This window comes from Rutilus rutilus (genome assembly GCF_951802725.1).
Source record: "Rutilus rutilus genome assembly, chromosome: 16".
Classification (NCBI taxonomy): Eukaryota; Metazoa; Chordata; class Actinopteri; order Cypriniformes; family Leuciscidae; genus Rutilus; species Rutilus rutilus.
In genome coordinates this window covers 34,988,015-35,007,187 of record NC_140224.1, presented here as the reverse complement: position 1 = coordinate 35,007,187, position 19,173 = coordinate 34,988,015, and the positions used below count along the sequence as shown (strand labels likewise).

Below are 19,173 nucleotides of genomic sequence, written 5' to 3'. Positions count from 1 at the left end.
GCTAACAAATGCGTCATAACCACACGACTCTCTGTCGCACAGTAGAGAGATTACCGTATGGACAGGAGGAGAAGCTAGCGGGCAATCGCGGGGACGTGGAGGCAAAATGACAACATAATTAATCAGAATACATAGCAAAAGTTTCTCCTGCTCCTAGCTCATGGACACCTCCTACTCACACTCTCCGTCTCTGCAAGTTTCGGAAGGGAATGATTCAGATTTCTCTCGGCACAGCTACTAGAAGACAGACGGGTTGCTCACGTCACATCTACGTCGTCAAGCTCAGTTTGAGTCTGCGCAGTACGCTCAGCCATCAGGAAGTGAGTGCTTCTAATTGACTTCACTGGTCTCCGTCAAAGTCTATGGGGTCGCCGTGTCCAATTCTTTTACTGTCTATGTCCAGACCGAACTTGTACCTGGACAAAGCGGTTTTAAATGCAAAGGGTGCTCACGCCAAATATCGATTTGATTTAGTTAATAGAAGTTAACTGATGAATTAAATCTATTTATGACATTCGTTTTGAAAGCATCCTCACTTTACAGCATTTCTACACAAGTGCCTAAAACTTTTTCACAGTACTGTATCTTTGCGGGAAGGTTTCTTCAAGCGTCTTGGAGACGTTGCTGCAGCTCTTCTGGATTTATTCTCATTTTTTTCTGTTTCTTCATGTAATCACAGACAGACTCAACAATAGTGAGATCAGATCATACCGGCTGTTTTCAGTCTCCTTGAGCATACAAAAATCTCACTGGACCATAAACGGCAACGTTTGGAAATGTAAACTGATATTTCCTACTAACACACTACAGCAAAATATATAAATAACTGACATAAAACCATTTTTTGGGGTGAAAATACTAGCATGCCTGAGATTTTTGCACAGTACTGTATATGATCTCCCTGAGGACCTATTACTGCTAAAATGGCTGCCCACAATGCAATGCACAGTTGAATGTTGATAAAATGTCTCTCTCTCTCTGTCAGAAAACGCGCTACGAGACGTACAGCATGCTCCTGCGGGCCAAGCAGCGCTGCGGGGGCGATGACCTGTCCATGTTCGAGTCCATGCTCCTGGAGGAAGGGGCGTTACAGAGAGCTCAATCCAGTCCCACACTACAGGACAGCAGTCTGACCTGCAGCACCAGAGACGGCCCGAGCCCGAGCCAGACCAACACCGCGTGTGGCCCGCAAGAGCCCAACAACGGCTGCTCCCGCGGACAGGGCCAGAGACACAGCTACCGGCAGGCCGTCCGCAAGTGAACCCGCGGGAAGCTCGCGTTACCGGAGAGGAAGTGAGGTCTCTCTCTTTCCTGTGTGCGCCCTCCTGCTCTGTGCCATCAGGAAGTGGTGTTGATTCTGACTGAATCTGACTCTGTGATTGGCTGATGGGTGGGTGATGTCACAACACAAGGTGCTATGGAATCTGGTCGGGAGAAAGTGTTTCTCGGAAGGGAATTATGAAATGCATAAAATATTCCTTTGCCTTCTAGTTCTCGGTTTCTTCTGCGACTTTTCGCCATTCATCGCACACTACCTAGGCCTGGCGTGCTTAAACATCTTCAAAACCATATAAAAATACCATATCGTTGGCAGGTTTTTAGTTTTGCATCCCTAGAATTAACTCATTTGTTTACAAAGCATATTCCCGCCACGAGATACGATGCCCGAGAACGCTCAAACAAGGAGACGTCTAGGATCGGGAAAACACAATGCTTGTTATTTGTCATACGGGCGTCTATTTTTGTGTGGCGTTTAGAACAGAAAAACAGGTATCTGAACTAACTAGCCCGTATGCAACTAGTCATTTCTACATGTTGTTCTCCAACATTAGCAATCTGTAACTGTACAATAATGCACAAGGACATCATAGTCACGAAATACACCTTTACAATCCATCCATTTGCACAGCGAAACCCTAAAACGCCTTTTGCACTGAACACTAAGTATTATTACACTGCAGAACTCATTTGCTTAATCAGTATGTGTGTCTTTTTTTCGATAAAAATATGTAAACGTCCTTAAAATGAGACGAGAAACACATTTTGTGTATCAAGTCTTGAATTAAGCAGATTGTTTTTCCTCTACTTTTTAAGCACAAACCCTAGCTAAATTTTGTTTGATTTATGCGTTAAACCCTTTGCGGAAAATAAACTCAATTCAAGATATCATCTCTGAAAACGCATTAATATGCAAAAGGATGTTTAGATATTTTTCGAGAAAAAAGCAAGACCGCATAAAACGTTTGAGAAAATGATTTCTGCAGTCGAGCGAACGTACAGAGACGCGTAAATTTTGTCTGTATAGTTCATTTCTTGAATATGCTCTATTTTAGCTTCTTGTCCTTGTCTTTCTGCATTATTCTCTTGGCTGAATGTTGTCTGCTGTGTACGGCATGGCTGACTAGTGACAATCTTTGGTGTTTTGGAGCCGGTAGGAGGCACGCGGTGTGTAGTTCACGAGTGGAACGGACCTGTTACCCACGCAGCGCACTGAATGTCATCTTTTTCCTGTTAAATGCAGTTAGTCAGTGTTTAAGACGCACTTCCCCTTATTGCTTTCTTATGTAATCGAGGAAAGAGAGTCTGTATATGCGCAAAAATATATCACCTATATAAGGAATGTTTTAAAACTTATAATGAATGTGGTGTGTCAAAACCCAAACTGCCACATGCAATATTCAGCATAGGCCTGTTTGTGTGATCAACGCATATGTGGATGTTTAAATACACGGCACGCGGCTTCCTGTGACACGATGACCAATACTTCGAACGGGTGCTTGAAACCCTTGAATGTACCATGTGTTTCACCACGGTGAGGAGATTCTGGCATCACATTTCATTGTTTTTCTTTCATGGTTCCTTTTGCAGATACTGTGTGGTGTTTCAGCGGCGTGACAAACATTTCTGGGTCTTGAGTCGAAACTGGCGTATCTTACTGTTACAGTGACTCTAAAGGGCAAAAGAAATACAAGAGGTCTAAAAGTTATAGTAAAAAGAGTCTGTTTATGAACTTTGTAATGTTGTTTGGGTGAATATTGTAAAAAAAAATCATGTCCAAGTCACATTTCACCCCAAAGTAAAAAAAAAAAAAAAGGATCATTAGGTTCATTTATTTGATATTGACATTGTGACATTATTTCTATGACAATTGCGCAACATTTCGTCTCCAAATCCCAGTACTTTAATGCATTTATTTTGCAATAAACAATGCTCATTAGATTCTGTTTGCTCTATTAGAGTGACAAACATGCTGTAGTGAAATTATTTGTATTGGCATTGGCATCACACACACACACACACTCGTGATGCCAATGCCAAAATATATATATATACAGTGCAAAAACCTTAATGGTCCTAAAAATAGGCTTCATCATCCAAAACATTGTGTTTTTATTGATTTGGTGGTGAAATCACGGCCTGGACCATGACCAATTTGATAAAATTCACTCAATTCATCATCAACCACTAGAGTTGATTTCGATGATGAAATCTGCTGTTGTACCTATAATACAGTACACCTTATCAATACAGCGCTGTATATCCAGAGAGCATGATGTTGAATAGTCTTGTGCGTTTATCGGTGAATATAAAGTGGGAAAGCCATTCTCTGCTCAGGTGTCATGAATATAATGTAACCCTTGCGATGCATTCTTCTACCAGCAGAGAGCGCTGTCTTCAGCCATACTTATGCCACAAGCACTGGAACGATAGTAGAAAGATCCACTGACGCATTGCTGGGTTTGTGTTTTGTATACATATTTATTTGTCATTTTGTTTACTTTTCATGTAGACTGAAGTAATGTGTCTTGGCGTAACCACTCGTCTGGTTACCTGTCGATTTATTGTCTGCTGTCTCTCTAATTCTGCACACACACACACACACACACACACACGATGACAATGAGCGTCTGTCGTGTCCTGCTATGATGAAATCAGTCGTCTCTGACCGATATGATTATCATATAATACTATATTTTTATTTAAGCAGCACCTGAATGTACATAAACAGCATGAAATTCTTCTGCTCTCATCTGCATCTTGTGTCTTGTTTGTTCTGAGGTGAATATATGCATCATTTCTGTTGTTGGTTGAGTGTCGTCTGATGACTCTTGGTGGAGGATTGCTGCTCGTTTAAGCTTGTTATAATTGTAAATGAGGACAAAACTGAAATTGTTATTGACTGAAAGTGAAGGAAACACTAAGATGTTTTGTTTACTTATTATTTCTCTGACGTTTCTTTATTCTTTCACTTTGTTCCTGGTCTTTCATACAGTATGTGGTTCGCTTGTAAAAAGTTCTGTAAGGAGCGTGTTTGTACAGCCTCTCTTTATGATGGCCTAGAATACAGAAATAAATAACAGACTATAATGAAATGCACCAAACGTACCGTGTGAAGTTCTTGATTGCATAAAACAGCAGAAGTTAAGTTATTTAAATCAGTTCAGAATTGTTCATTTTACAATTAGTGGTGCTTTACTTGATTTCCACATTGTGTGGATTATATTAAAACACTAGTTTTGAGGGGTCAGTGTTTTTAAAGGTGTTTTCAGGATGTTTAGTATGCACTGACCAGAGTCAGATGATGTTAGGTGGGATTATGTTGTGTGTGTGAGTTCCTTTCATAGATGTATTAAAAATAACAAATATCGTAATGCAATAAGCATTAAGCGGCCCTGCATTAGTTTGACGTCAAACATGACACTAAGCAACCGCACTAGCAACACTGCAGGTTTGTGGCACACTACCACAGGTTTTGTTTTTATAACTTCAACCATATCCATTGCAAACCAGTACGAAGTGTCAGAGCCAGGACAGGAAGTGAAGTCATTCTGAAACTTAAACTTATTTATGTGCTCTTGTGACTGTGGAAACTCACACAGAGTGAAGACATACAGACTGTAAGTGAATCCTCTTTAAAGTCTTTATCTACTCTCTAATTTGTAGTTCCTCCTTATTAATTCTAAATGCAAATGTCTTTTTTATTGCAGAAACAAAACCATGAGTGCCAGAAATGCTGTGCAACTGTTGGTTCTGGTTTTGACATCTACCACCATCTGTCAAGTTTATGATGATGGTAAGATAATAAACTAAATCTAAGATAGTGTAAATTATTACAATCCATCATGTTGTTTCTTCCAATTAATGTTTTTATACTCAAGCTCTTTTTTCATTAAACAATGTGTTCATGTACTTTAGTAAGTACATCGTTACATTTCACATCAAGTCTGCTGGATCTCGTCTTTTTCTATTATATCTGATGCAGATGATTAAAAGAAAAGGGAAGTTGCATGCAGAAACAGTACATCTATTATAAGTGCTACAAAACACTGTTCCTGGGAAACAACATTATGTCATAAGTATCCTATATTTCCAGCAGTTTTCTTAAAAAAAAAATGTATTTGGTAATAATATAGATTCATCTGTCTTTATTTCTATAAGCAGAACAAGTGGCAAATGTTCATTTAGTCACATATGCAACCCATTTTTAATTTGTTTATTGTTTATTCGTTCTCTTTTAGCATTTTATATTTTGTGTTTTATAAAAACTGCTGTATTATACTGGTTTTAGCAATGAATGTTGCGCATCATGAGGGTACAATTAATAAACTCTCCAATTAACAGAAATGGCAGGATTTTATGGCTAAGAAATCAAATACACTGCTGAACAATAACCAATAACTTTTATTCCATAATATTTTTTCCTGTATTGTCCTAATGACAATTTTATGATTGGTTTGTGTAGCCTACAAACACTTATGCATTAATTCATCGTGCATTTTATGTACAAAATGTAATTTTTATCACAGTATATATATATCATATATTTTTTAGTTTTTAAAAGCTATATCACTTAGCACTGCATTATTCATATACTTCATTGTTATGAATATAGACAGAGATGGTCTACACATAAATCATGTAATTTGTCGCAATCGTGTGTTTATTGTCTTCACGTTTCATCAGTCAAAATGTTTCTGGATGCCTTGCACTAATTCTACAATTTCCTATTTATCATAATCATTTGAGCTCATTGTTTCTGCCTTAAATTATCACATTGTTTAAATTAATACATTTTTAGCTAACTGATTTTGTATATGTACATTTCTGAAATGCATAACTTAGACAGTTACGTCTGATAATAGATCACTCTAATTGTAATGTGGACTCGTGCATTTTCTTTAAAGCTGCTGTGAAACGACTTGTATTGTGAAAAGAGATTTCCTGCAACGTCATAAATGATTACTTCTATGAGTCTGTTTTGGACTTTCTGCGAGAGAGCGCCCTCCGGCTTCCAGTATGAATGAAACACATCGCCTCGTTTTGGATGAGAATAAAACGTCAGGTCATGCATAGACTATCATGTCTCTTTGAATTTAAATCTAAATGTATTAATATTGGCTCATGAAACCTCTAGTGAACACACTTGCCCAAAAACATGCGGGGATGAGTTTTTGTTTTATTAAAAGTGTGTGTGACACGTCCCACAGTCCCCCAAGTATTCTATGCACATAAGTTGCTGTATTATATGATATACTCTGTCATTTTTCAGATGACTTCAGTGTAAGCTGTGAGGATGTGACTGGAACTGTGAGGAAAGAAGTAACTCTCAACTGCAGCGTCTTTCTGAAGAACTCTAAATGCTGCATTACAGTGTATAAGTTTCAATACCCTGAGAATTATACTGACTCCGCAATCTGTAGAGAAGAGTTTCCTCAGGACTCCTGTGAACAGAGAAACAGCTTCACATGCAGCTTCAGTCCAACTACAGTAATGACTGAACAATTCAGATTCTTTGTTCAAACAAATTATGGAAGTAAAAGAACTGAATTCACTGTGAATATAACAGGTACCGTATATAATGAATTCAGGTTACTTGCATAACTTACAGAAAGCTCTTATATAGTTGTTATATATAAAACAACTTCCTGCTGTTGTTATATAACAAGAATATCAAGTAGTTATATAACATGATTTGATGTTCATGTTAATACAGAATTTATGTACCATATTCAGATATAATTGATTGTTATTTACTGACACAAATTACTATAAAAAAAGGAAACTGGTCTTCTGTCACTTTTCAGAAATAATCAGAAATAGATGACGTGTTAAAGGATGCTTAAAGTCCAAGAAAGTGTTCAAATATTGATCATAGAAGAGTTTCCAAATAATGACCTGATACGTTTTGAATTTTAATATAATACTGTTGTTTATAATTCAAGAAATGTTTGCAAATGTGCATCTATTTTTAGTCTAGTTTAAAAAAATATTGTTAAAGCTTCTGAAAATCTTGTTATTGTATATATTTAATTATAATCACTGATTACTCTAGATTACTTATATAGACAGAAAACCAGACAGTTCTTTAAACCAGCTACAAATGAATGATTGAGACCTGGTTTCACAGACAGAAGTCAGGATTATGCCTTAGTTAAATAAGGACATTCAAGTAAATGTTTTAAATGTGCCTTTGGAAAAAAAAAAATATATATATATATATATATAATGGTTTGCGTTTTGGAGAGAGAAAAAACAATAGCACTGATATATTTTAAGAAATGTCAGTGCAAATTGCTTTAAGCTAAGACGAACATGTATTTTAGTCTGAGACCAGGCTTAAACCTTCTCTGTGAAACCATGCATTAGTGTTAAAGTTTAAGAAGGAAACTGATATATGATCATGGTTTCCATATAAACATATCAGAGTGCACAGATATCAATATCCCATCAATGTGTCAAGAAATCAGTTTGACCAGATTCTGTAATTATACTGTAGTTATACAGTAATTCTGTAGTTATACCAGAGCCGAAGAATCATATTGTGATATGATGGAAAATCTCACTGTCTGATAGCTAGGCTGATATTGTGAATTATGATTTTAATGCTTTGTTTAATGCACCTTTCCAGAGAAATCCAGCGAGAATGTATCAGGAACATCTCAGCAAGACACCGCAGAAGATGGTCTGCCTTTTAAAGGATGTCTTCAATACTGATTTTGTCTTATACATAGTCATACATAGTTTACAGTATATATTAAAATGATTTTTACTGTAAGTATTCTGTACATGCAGTTTTGTAATAGTGTGAGTACTGTGGTATTGTACAGTGTGCCTTATTGTTAAAAAACCATGTGATGAATAAAGACTTCTCTGTAAAGATGAATATCTGGAACATGGTGATGATGGGTACGGTAAGTTATACCAGTGAAACTAGTAAAGTCAGTGAAGAAGAGACACACAGATGATCAATATGCCTTATTTATTTGTGTAAAACAAGTGAACTAAACTTATTCTCCGGGAAATCTTTAGACATTTGTTGTTAAATGTTGGATAGAAATATAATTATTTTAAATGGTCAGCATATACAGTCGATTTTAGTTCGATTTTGGGACTAGTTTTCCACATTCTGAGGAATGAGTTGGAGCTACTGTATTTATATTTAACTATTCCATAAAAGAAATAGTCAATTTTGAGTAGAGCTTCTGCGAACCCACAGGCACTATCTATTTAGAAAGATTGACCATAACAATATATGGGATATATAATTATAAGGGAGAGCGGGGCACAACCTAACGCTTTTTGACTTTCTCAGTTTGTGTAAACCTACTTAGGGTTCAACTTACCCCAAAAGAATGGAAGTGAAATGTGACAACATGCCCCATATATGTGGTACATTGTAACATGACCATATGACAGATTAAAAAAGTTATCTGATAATAAAATAATTATACAAGACAAACCAAAATATTTTCTCAATAACATTCAATTAGTAATTTTTTTAATATAAAATAATGGAATTTTTTAATAATTAAAAAATAAACTAATTTTAAAGTTTGACAACAAACACAGCATAGTTCAAAACAATAATAATAATTAATATTTTCTAAACATTGACTCTCAGTCTTTATAGACATTTTTCTCATGGATTCGTAATAGAATTCAAAATAGAATAAAATAGAATAGTTCTAATAGGGGCACATTGTAACGCAGTGTTCCCCACCTGCACAACTGGGATTTAAACCCGGCCAGTGTCTTCTAGCGAAGCATAAAAGAACGATCTCAACTGTTAAATAACAGATGGGAGATTAAAATAATATCAGATTTGTCCAATTTTAAATAAACACTGAAAACAGATGAAAATTTTGCAAAAGAAATGGACTTTTTCTGGTTAAATATATGTTCAGTGATATCTTACAAATATCTTACATTAGCCTATATATAATCATTATTTTGTCACATTTTTAGCATCAGTTCCAGTGGCCTCCACGGTAGTGCACATCAACAGTCCTTTAAAGGGTTTACTTGTGAATTTGGATTTGGTGACAGATAATACTGTAGATTATAGGCCTACTATACTATAGCCTATTGATATATTAAATATACGATTATCTTATATTACATATAAGATATAGGCCTATATATAATATATTGTACAAAAGATTGTACATAACACTATATTATACTGTACTGAAGTGTAGTGGGTTTTGTGTGTTTGCTGTCTTTAGCTATAAATGCCACAAGCATATGAAACCAGAACAAGACTGGATATCAGTACGAATCTAGGCTACATATTGACAGCGAACTGCACATGCATGGCAGAGTAAGCCCTGTTTGTATAGCTATTGGAAATTAAAATGTGTGTTTGATTTAAAAATGTGTTTAACTCATAGACTGTAAAAAATAGGTTTAAAGGGATAGTTCACCCAAAAATGAAAATTCTATCATTGTTTACTCACCCTCAAGTTGTTCCAAACCTGTATGAGTTTCTTTGTTCTGCTGAACACAAAGGAAGATATTTGGAAGAATGTTTGTAATCAACAGATCTCAGTCCCCATTGACTACCATAGTAGGAAAAATATATAGCCTACTATGGTAGTCAATGGGGACTGAGATCTGTTTGGTTACAAACATTCTTCCAAATATCTTACTTTGTGTTCAGCAGAACAAAGAAACTCATACAGGTTTGGAACAACTTGAGGGTGAGTAAACAATGATAGAATTTTCATTTTTGGGTGAACTATCCCTTTAACTACTTCGGCGTTCTTGTCACCGCCTCCGTGTTGTGACGTAGGTGGTGACGTTGACAAAGGCGTGGCTCAGTCGGGTGTTTTTGTGATGGCGGAGAAGACTGTACCGACAAGAGAGTTTCTCCCTTTTTAATTTTCAATTCTAAAGAGTTAATCCCTTAACTGCCATAAAAACACCAGAAGAAGAAGAAGAAGAGTTAATCCCTTTTTCTCAAACATCCAACTCAGCGAATACAAAATTTCGATTGATGGGAATTAGGAAGTTAAGAAGCTGAGTAACGTTAGGTGAGCATATAAACTTTTGAAGGGTAGTGTTTAATGTTACAAAAGCTTTCCATTTCAGGTAAATGCTGTTCTTTTGAACTTTCTATTCATCATAGCATTAATGTGAGTTCAGCCGATGTATTTTAGTCCTGTTTCTTAAGCAGCGCGAACTAACGTTAAGCGATGATGTTTCTGTTGTCCAAAACAACTAACTTAATAACAATACAGCATATGAAGGCGATATTCTTCCCTTAAGCGACCACTTTGGTCAATTCCTGTTGTTTATATTACACATCAAATGAGTAAGGGATGTTGCCACTGAATCACAGTAATTTTGAAATTGAAAGTGAAAGTTCATAAATTCACTGGACGAAGACAAAGCTTAGCTACAGACAGCAAGTCAAAGAGTTAGCGCTAATAGTCACACTTAACACAAATCTCCTCTTTAAATCGAAACTGTGCGTTTCTATGAATTGAAATGTAAGTATGTCTTTCGTCGTGTAGGTGATTAATTGTTTTACCCTGTAAACCAGGGTCGAGAGGTCCCGATACGCCCTTAGGCCTACATGAAATGTTCGTTAGATTGAATATAATTCAATGTATGGCAGACTAGGATGGTTATTACAGTTACAGTAAATTGTTAACGTGACAGGTCTCGGTACAGGTTGTAGTCTACTGAGTGTTGTTACACAACTTTAACACGATTTGCTTTTACTGAACCCAGTGAGGATATATATAGCCTAGCCCTAGGCTATACACACTATTGGTCAAAAGTTGTAGTCTCTTCTGCTCACCAAGGCTGCATTTATTTGATAAAAACAATAAAAACAACAGTAATATTGTGAAATATTATGACAATTTAAAATGACTGTTTTCTATTTTAATATATTTTAAAATGTAATTTATTCCTGTGATCAAAGCTGAATTTTCAGCATCATTACTCCAGTCTTCAGTGTCACATGATCTTTCACAAATCATTCTAATATGATGATTTTATGTTCAAAAAATTCATTCATTATTATTTTTAATGTTGAAAACAGTTGTGTACTTTTTTATTTTTTATTCTTTGATGAATAGAAAGTTCAAAAGAACAGTATTTATTTAAAATAGAATCTTTTCTAACATTATAAATGTCTTTACTGTAACTTTTGATCAGTTTAACTCATCCTCGATGAATAAAAGTATTGATTTATTTTATTTCTTTCCCCCAAAAATAAAATAAAAATTCTAACTGACCCCAAACTTTTAAACAGTAGTGTTTAATGTTACAAAAGCTTTCCATTTCAGATAAATGCTGTTCTTTTGAACTATATATATCCTCACTGGGTTCAGTAAAAGCAAACTGTAAAAGCAAAATATATACCTTACCTATATTTCCTTTAAACACGTGTTTTAGGTCTTATATATTGTGAACATTCATTCATGCATCTCAGACTTCTCTCTGGTGACGTATACAGGATTTCTCCAATCATTTAGTCGGGTTAGGCTCCGCCCCTGCAATCTCACCTCCATCTGCCTTCTGAGTGCCACGCCCACATCAAAATTAAATATAAATATAGCATCTACCCTCACTGAGGTCCATTCGTTTGCACCTCATCTCTCTTTCACTTAAAAGTACTCACTGATCAAAGACACAAAACAGTGCATTTAAATGTTAATGGGGAAAAAGTGCAGTATGGTGGAATAACCCCGCCTTATAAATAAAAGAGCCAATCACAGATTGGTGAAGTCATCACTCTAGTTGCTATAGAAACAGTCAGCATCCTTCTGGTTCAGCATGAAATATAATCTTTGTTGGTGCTATTTGAGCAAACATCATTTATGGGGCAGGTTATGACGTCATGTTTTGTTGCTGATTTGAAATATGTTATTTAAATGTGAGTATGGCAAGTTTTTGAGATTTCAGGATTTCCCTGTTCAAATAAATAGGACTTGATCTTGGATGCCTGAAAAGATGCCCAGAGGCGTTGCAAATATGGCCGCTTTTCCTTGAAAGAGACTTCGTTACAGCTAGTGAACGCAGTGAATGATGGATGACGTGACTCAGTGAATTTTAAAATGAGGAGCCTACAAATGTACACAAGTTTGTCAAAAAGAGATCTAATTTTTATCTTTGTGATTAAGTCATTTCGGATAAAAGCGTCTGCTAAATGATTAAATGTAATGAATGCAGATGATTTATGATTTACAGCAGTACCTTGTGGTTCAATTCATTATTCATTCATTATACAGCAATTTGCTTAGTCTGCACACAGTGACTGTTAGTCCAGGATAGTTACGCTGATCAACACACAGGACAAGTTCTTCCTTTATATAGCTAGTTGGAGCACAATTGCAGGTTCACTTCAGATCTAAATGTTTGTAATGTGTTTTTTGCAGAAGCTCAGCCATGGGTGTTAGTAATGTTGTGCTGATGTTCATTCTGGTTTGGACTTCCACAGCTGCTTATGATGGTAAGAGAATACATTCTATATATATATATATATAAAACAGCGCTACTTTATAATTTACAAAAAATTCTACACATATATATATATGTATACGTGTATCATTTTTTGTAAACAATTTTTAATGAATTAACCAGAGAGTGAACTTGAAGCGGTTTAATGCAGCGAAGTTATCACCTCATTGCTGAGAAATATAATGTAGCCTAGCTTTCAGTAGTGAAGCTGTTTTATTTAAAAAAGTGTAAGAAATTGTAGTCTGGCTCGACCCAGATTCCACTCCAAAATTTATTTTAGAATAAGCTTATCCCCAAAATGGCTTAATTATCATAGAGATGAAGGAAGTGAAGTTATATTGTTTCGTGCAAAAGCAAACGTGTGTCATGGTATTGGGAGGCATCAGTGGGTAACTTGCATTTGTGTGAAGCTAGCACTGACAGTATATTTAGATTATACATAAACTGCCATCAAGATGACATCTTTCCTGGGAAGAAAGACAATGCCAGGCCTCATTCTGCACATGCTAAAACTGAGTGGTTTCTAGACACTGCACCATAGAAGAGATGTGCCTGACTGCAGTCCAGATCTGTCTCTTATTGAAAATGTAGGATCACCCATCATGAAAAGGAGAATCAGACAGCGATGACCATGGACAGTTTGAGCAGTTCTTATATCTTATATCAGACGAGATTGGGCAAATATTCCACTTGCAATTAGTATCCTCAATTGATGATTTGAAAAAATGATTAAATGGCAAATGATTAAAAAGTGTAATTAAAAGGAAAGGTGATGTGACACAGTGGTAAACATGCCTCTGTCCTAACTTACTTTAAGTGTGTAGCAGCCATCAAAATCCAAAATGTGTTACAAGTTACAAAATACAAGTAAGTTGATCAGTGAAAAAGTTGGAAATCCTTTCTTTGTGCTTTTGTCAGTTAAATAAAGGTTAAAGATAATTAACAAATCACACATTCTTTATTTTGTTGCATTAAAAAAAATGTCCCAACTTTTCTGGAAATGGGGTTGTGGTTTTCTGTTGATGTATTACACTGATTTAAACTTTTTTTCAGATTACTTCAGTGTAAGCTGTGAGAATGTGACTGGAACTGTGAGGAAAGAAGTAACTTTCACCTGCAGCGTCTTTGTGAAGAACTCTGGATGCTGCATTATTTTCTATAAGTTTCAATACCCTGAGAAATATAATAACAACGAAATCTGTAGAGAAGAGTTTCCTCAGGACCCCTGTGAACAGAGAAACAACTTCACATGCAGCTTCAGTTCAACTACAGTAATGACGGGACCATTCAGATTCCTTGTGCAAACAAATAAAGGAATCAAATCAGATCAATTCACTGTGGATATAACAGGTACAGTATATAATACTGCTGTTTATAATTCAATAAATGTTTGCAACTGTACTTTTATTTTCAATCTGCTAACAGTGGTTTAACATCTGTTAACAGAGACCAGTAAACCAGAAATCACTGAAGCTCCTGTTAAGAAATATATAACATTGATTATTGAGTTACTTCTGGAACACAGAAAACTGATGTTTAGTCTCTTGTCAGAATATTTATCATTTAAAAAATCACCTGTGAATAAATTATTTGATGAGTGATTTTAGAGATGTTTAGATCTGGTCTGTCCGTCAAGAAATCAGTTTGATCAGATTCTCAGCAGCAGAAATGTTTTGTGAAGTTTGTGTGGAGAATCTGACTGTCTGATGTTTGATAGGCTGAAGTTGACTTTATGATTTAAAAACTATTATTTTAATTGCACCTTTTCAGATCTAAAAGCACAGCGAGATATACTAACAACAGTGGCGAGTCCTGGAACAGAAAATGGTTTTGGATCTAAGAACACTGTCATCACTGCAGTTACAGGCTGTTTCATCTTCATCATCATCATCATCATCATAATGACAATCATTTACAAAAAGAAACCAAACTACAGCAAATCTTGTGGATTCCAGAGGAGGATGTTTCTGTGCCATAAACATGATGATAACAACAGCAATTTCCAAGAGCAAAATCCAGAAAATGTGAATATCACTGACTGCAGTATGAAAGATTGAGTTTTGTTTGACTGGGGGGGTTTATTATTCACTTTTCTAACTTTAGTTAGTGTGTAATGTTGCTGTTTGAACATAAACAACATCTGCAAAATTACGACACTCAAAGTTCAAAGCAAAGGGAGATATTTGCTTTTAAAGAAATTGCTTTTTAAGGACTACAACAAACGGCTGGAAGAGACTACAAGAGCTTCCTCCCGAGTTAGTGACATCATGACTCTGTCTCTGTTTTATATTGATTTCTGTGAAATAATGGTACATTATTGATCTCTTTGATCAGTGAGTGAGTGTGTGTGTGTGTGTGTGTGTGTGTGTGTGTATATATATATATATATATATATATATATATATATGAACATTAAGAGACAATGCAACAAATCCCAAACTGTTTGGTTTTGTCCTTTTTTTGTGACTTTCAGAAATGCTTATAATGAATGACAGTTTTGTATTATACATTAAGTATGGAAATTAAATTGGACTTTTATCATTCTCTGTACATGCTATTTTCTAATACTGTGAACAGTGTGGCTTAGTTTGTACATTGTCCTTTATTATTAAAACAACAAATGAAATGAATAAAGTCTTGTAATACTCTCTAAAGATGAATATCTGAAAGCTTTTCTATCACCACATGATGATGGGTAAATTACAGTCGGCTACCAGTAAAACTAGTAAAGTGGGTGAAGGGCTGCACAGAGATCATCTGAATATACGCCTTATTTATTTGTAATGTGTCAAGTCATCTTTATTTATATAGCGCTTTTAACAAACACAGATTGTTTCATTTCAAAGCAGCTTTACAGTCATAACAGGAAAATAATGCAAAGTTTGTTTCGGCTGTACAGCAGAGATAGAGGAAAGTCATTGTCCAGCTTGAGTAAGTTCAGCATTGATTCATTTCCATTGGATGAATTTTAGATATACATTTTTTTTTTTTTTTTGCAGGTGATAAGAGATTTGTGATTACAATCCACATTGTATATGCCATTGATTGTCTTTTATTTTAAAGTTAACATTATAATTGTATTTATTAAATGATTAAAGTCTCATGATACTCTCAATATTGTCCAAAGTCTCTTTTTAGAATCTTTGATGAACTTTAATGTCTGTGAAGGGAAAACTATTATAGTGACAATTACAAGTTAGTCTGTGGTAATTGGTGATGTAGGAATATAAAGTCAGAAAGCCGAGTGTTATACATGTATGAATATAATGTATTAGGAAGATGCCTCTCTTAAGAACAATGTGGATTTACTTTTAAACTGTAACTTATTTAAATATAAGTTTATCATGTGCTGGATGATGATGATGCGTCAGCCAATGTGTTTTTATAGGAAATAAATAGAAACATTTGCTAATCTTTTATAGCACAAAATGACAAATATTAAATTAGGGGTAAGATGATCCCTACTGGATAAACTTTTACAGAGTTTATAATTTACTTTTGATATAGTTCTTATTAATATTTATATATTGTGTATATATACAGTGCTATGCATAAGTTTAGACACCCATGCTAAAGTTGACTAAAAAGAGGAATAAAAAATCATCTTTTGGAAATTGAACTTAATGCCTTAATTTAAAAAATTAGGAAAAATCCAACCTTTAAGGACACCAATTTTCTTTGTGAATGAATAATGTATCGTAAATAAATAAATGTTCTTCCTTAAAATACAGGGTGCATAAGTTTGGACACCCCTATGTTAAATTCCCATAGAGGCAGGCAGATTTGTATTTTTAAGTTTTTTTTTTTTTTTTTTTTTTTAGGATACTATGCATCCTGATAAAGTTCCCTTGGCCTTTTGGAATTAAAATAGCCCCACATCATCACATAGCCTTCACCATACCTAGAGATTGGCATGGAGTACTTTCCATAAGATCATCTCTCAATGCAAATCAAACTAGCTATTAGGCTAACTGAAATAAAACCATGCCAATCTCTAGGTATGGTGAAGGCTATGTGATGATGTGGGGCTATTTTAATTCCAAAGGCCAAGGGAACTTTATCAGGATGCATAGTATCCTGGATCCATGAAGTAACTGGCCTTTAAAAATACAAATCTGCCTGCCTCTATGGGAATTTAACATAGGGGTGTCCAAACTTATGCACCCTGTATTTTAAGGAAGAACATTTATTTATTTACGATGCATTATTCATTCACAAAGAAAATTGGTGTCCTTAAAGGTTGGATTTTTCCTAATTTTTTAAATTAAGGCATTAAGTTCAGTTTCCAAAAGATGATTTTTTATTCCTCTTTTTAGTCAACTTTAGTATGGGTGTCTAAACTTATGCATAGCACTGTAAGTCTAAACATAATAACACAAGTAACAACATTATCTTTTTACGTCAAAATATAAACTATAACTTTTACTCCACAAATCCAATAAAACACTAATGTGTCCACAAATCACTCATTAACAAATAGACACAAAAAACTTTGATATTCAACACAATACAGTGTATAGATCACCATTATCCTGAGACACAAAATTAGATCAATTATTCTTAACTTTGTTTCAGCTGACTAAATCTCACAAATGTTAATACTCAGATGAAATGACAAAATTGAAAATATCGTAGTCATTCATTAAAAGTGTTCTATTGTCTATCTATTGTCAGGATAAAATCATTTTGCCCCATGTTACCCAGCTGTTGCAATGCATTCTCCTGCCAGCAGAGGGCGTGTCCGGCTGAGATTAGATATTTGTCAGATTTGACGCTTGTGACATACACGCACATCAACCCGTGTTTAGCGTTCATACAAACCACAATACATTCAGATTCATCAATAGGAATGGTTAGATACATGATAGGATAATGTAGAAAAACAATAACTTAAGGTCATATTCTGAGATTAATATATTCTGGAAATCCTGCTTTTTTTTGTCATAAAGGGAAATCATCTTGTCTCAGATACAAATTTGACTGGTAGGCCTAAATCATGAAGAATATATATATATATTTTTTTTTTTCGCCCTTTTGCATTTTTTTGCTATGCATATTGTATGTTCAGGGATGACAGATTGATAAGCAGACATGGTAGCCTTTATGACTGGATGTAACTTTTGATACTTTGCGGTAAAATTGCCTCTCATACTGACTTTGTCCTAAGACTAGAGAATACATAAATAAATAAACTATAATGAAATGCACCAAAATTCCCGCGTGTTTTACGCGTGTTTTACGCGGGAATTTTGCGTAAAACACGACTGTTTTACTCGACTGTTTTATTAAGTATCAAAACAGCACTAGGTCAATTAAATCAGATTTTGTTCATTTCTGACAGTTATGATGCTTTACTGACTTTCACATGTTAGATCAAAACATTTTTTTAAATAGTCAACTTTTTTAAAAGGGGTTTCTAGAGGTCATTTTCAGGGTGTTTATGTGATACACACAAAGTATATACACAACTGTTACGTTTTTTCTAAGTTATTCGGTTTTTCCTTATGCAGTGTATATTGATTCACATGGACAGAAAATAAAGAAAGGACTCTTATTGTGTTATTCTGTGGAGAGAGTGCCATTGCCTCCTTGTATCAGCAGAGGAGCTGCAAAAGACCTCCAGATTATCATGATCATACTCGCAGTGTTTGTCAGGGTTTAATGCTTGAACTGATTCCCTGTCACGTGATGCTGAAGGTTTGATCTCAGTGCTGGAGAACCGACTGGAATCTGGATTAAGATGTGCGAGACAGACAGAAGTAATTAGCACTGCTGATCAGGGAATGGATTAACCCCTTAAACCCCCCTTTTTTTTTTTTCTTTTTTTTTTTGAGTGACATACAAAAACAGCAAAGTCTCATATCTCAAAAACTACAGCAAGGAGAGCCAAAAGGTATGTATCGTTTGATAGAATTTTTTTTTTTTTTGAAAATAAATTCATTACATTTGGTCATTCTCATGCTAAGAAAATGCTAATAGAGTAAAAAAAATACATTTAGATTTAGATTTAACATTTAGATTTAGATTTAGCATTTAGATTTAGCATTTAGATTTAACATTTAGGTGTAACATTTAATATTTATATTTAACTATTTAAAATATCTCTAAGTTGACAAATATTGTTGTAAATGTGCTAAAAAGTGAACGTCAAAAATTCATACCATTTTTCTTAAACATTGTTTGAAGCTAAATGTGACAAAATGTTGCTGTTATTTTCAGCGTGAGCCGCTTTACAAACGGCGCCACATACACATGACCCCCCTGTAGAGTTTAGACAAATCCATGCCCAGGTCACAATCGTCCCGCAGCGAATATATTACAAAACAATGATTCCATAGCCATTTCAAATGCATGTTTACTGTGAAAGTCTCCCTTATGGAAGTACCTCGCTCGATGCACAACAGTTGTGTCTTGTATTGT

At 35.0% G+C, this 19,173-nt stretch overlaps 3 protein-coding genes across 8 annotated transcripts in view; all 3 read left to right on the top strand.

Annotated features, from left to right (window-relative positions):
- Positions 1-4,449, top strand: part of LOC311305929 (uncharacterized protein) — a 58,744-nt gene extending 54,295 nt beyond the window's left edge. Inside the window, exon 17 of the mRNA XM_084433964.1 lies at positions 986-4,449. Within this exon, the coding sequence (XP_084290090.1) occupies positions 986-1,261 (276 nt within the window). The 3' untranslated portion in view covers positions 1,262-4,449. The remainder of the gene's footprint in view (positions 1-985) is intronic.
- Positions 4,450-4,866: 417 nt separating this feature from the next.
- LOC311306522 (uncharacterized protein) lies at positions 4,867-8,162 on the top strand. Its single transcript, XM_084434961.1, has 4 exons — positions 4,867-4,898; positions 4,989-5,074; positions 6,551-6,847; positions 7,910-8,162. Exons 2-4 carry the CDS (start codon positions 4,999-5,001, stop codon positions 7,993-7,995), a joined length of 459 nt encoding a protein of 152 aa, XP_084291087.1. The 5' UTR covers positions 4,867-4,898; positions 4,989-4,998; the 3' UTR covers positions 7,996-8,162.
- A 1,948-nt stretch (positions 8,163-10,110) lies between these two features.
- Positions 10,111-19,173, top strand: part of LOC311305915 (uncharacterized protein) — a 258,116-nt gene continuing 249,053 nt past the window's right edge. For 3 of the 6 annotated variants that reach the window (XM_084433946.1, XM_084433950.1, XM_084433955.1), the window contains exons 1-3: positions 10,111-10,287; positions 12,672-12,745; positions 13,807-14,103. In XM_084433946.1, the coding sequence (XP_084290072.1) occupies positions 10,277-10,287; positions 12,672-12,745; positions 13,807-14,103 (382 nt within the window). In that variant the 5' untranslated portion in view covers positions 10,111-10,276. Of the gene's footprint in view, positions 10,314-12,671; positions 12,746-13,806; positions 14,104-14,523; positions 15,860-19,173 lie in introns of those variants that run through there. The other 3 variants (XM_084433952.1, XM_084433949.1, XR_014630090.1) reach the window with 3 other exon arrangements.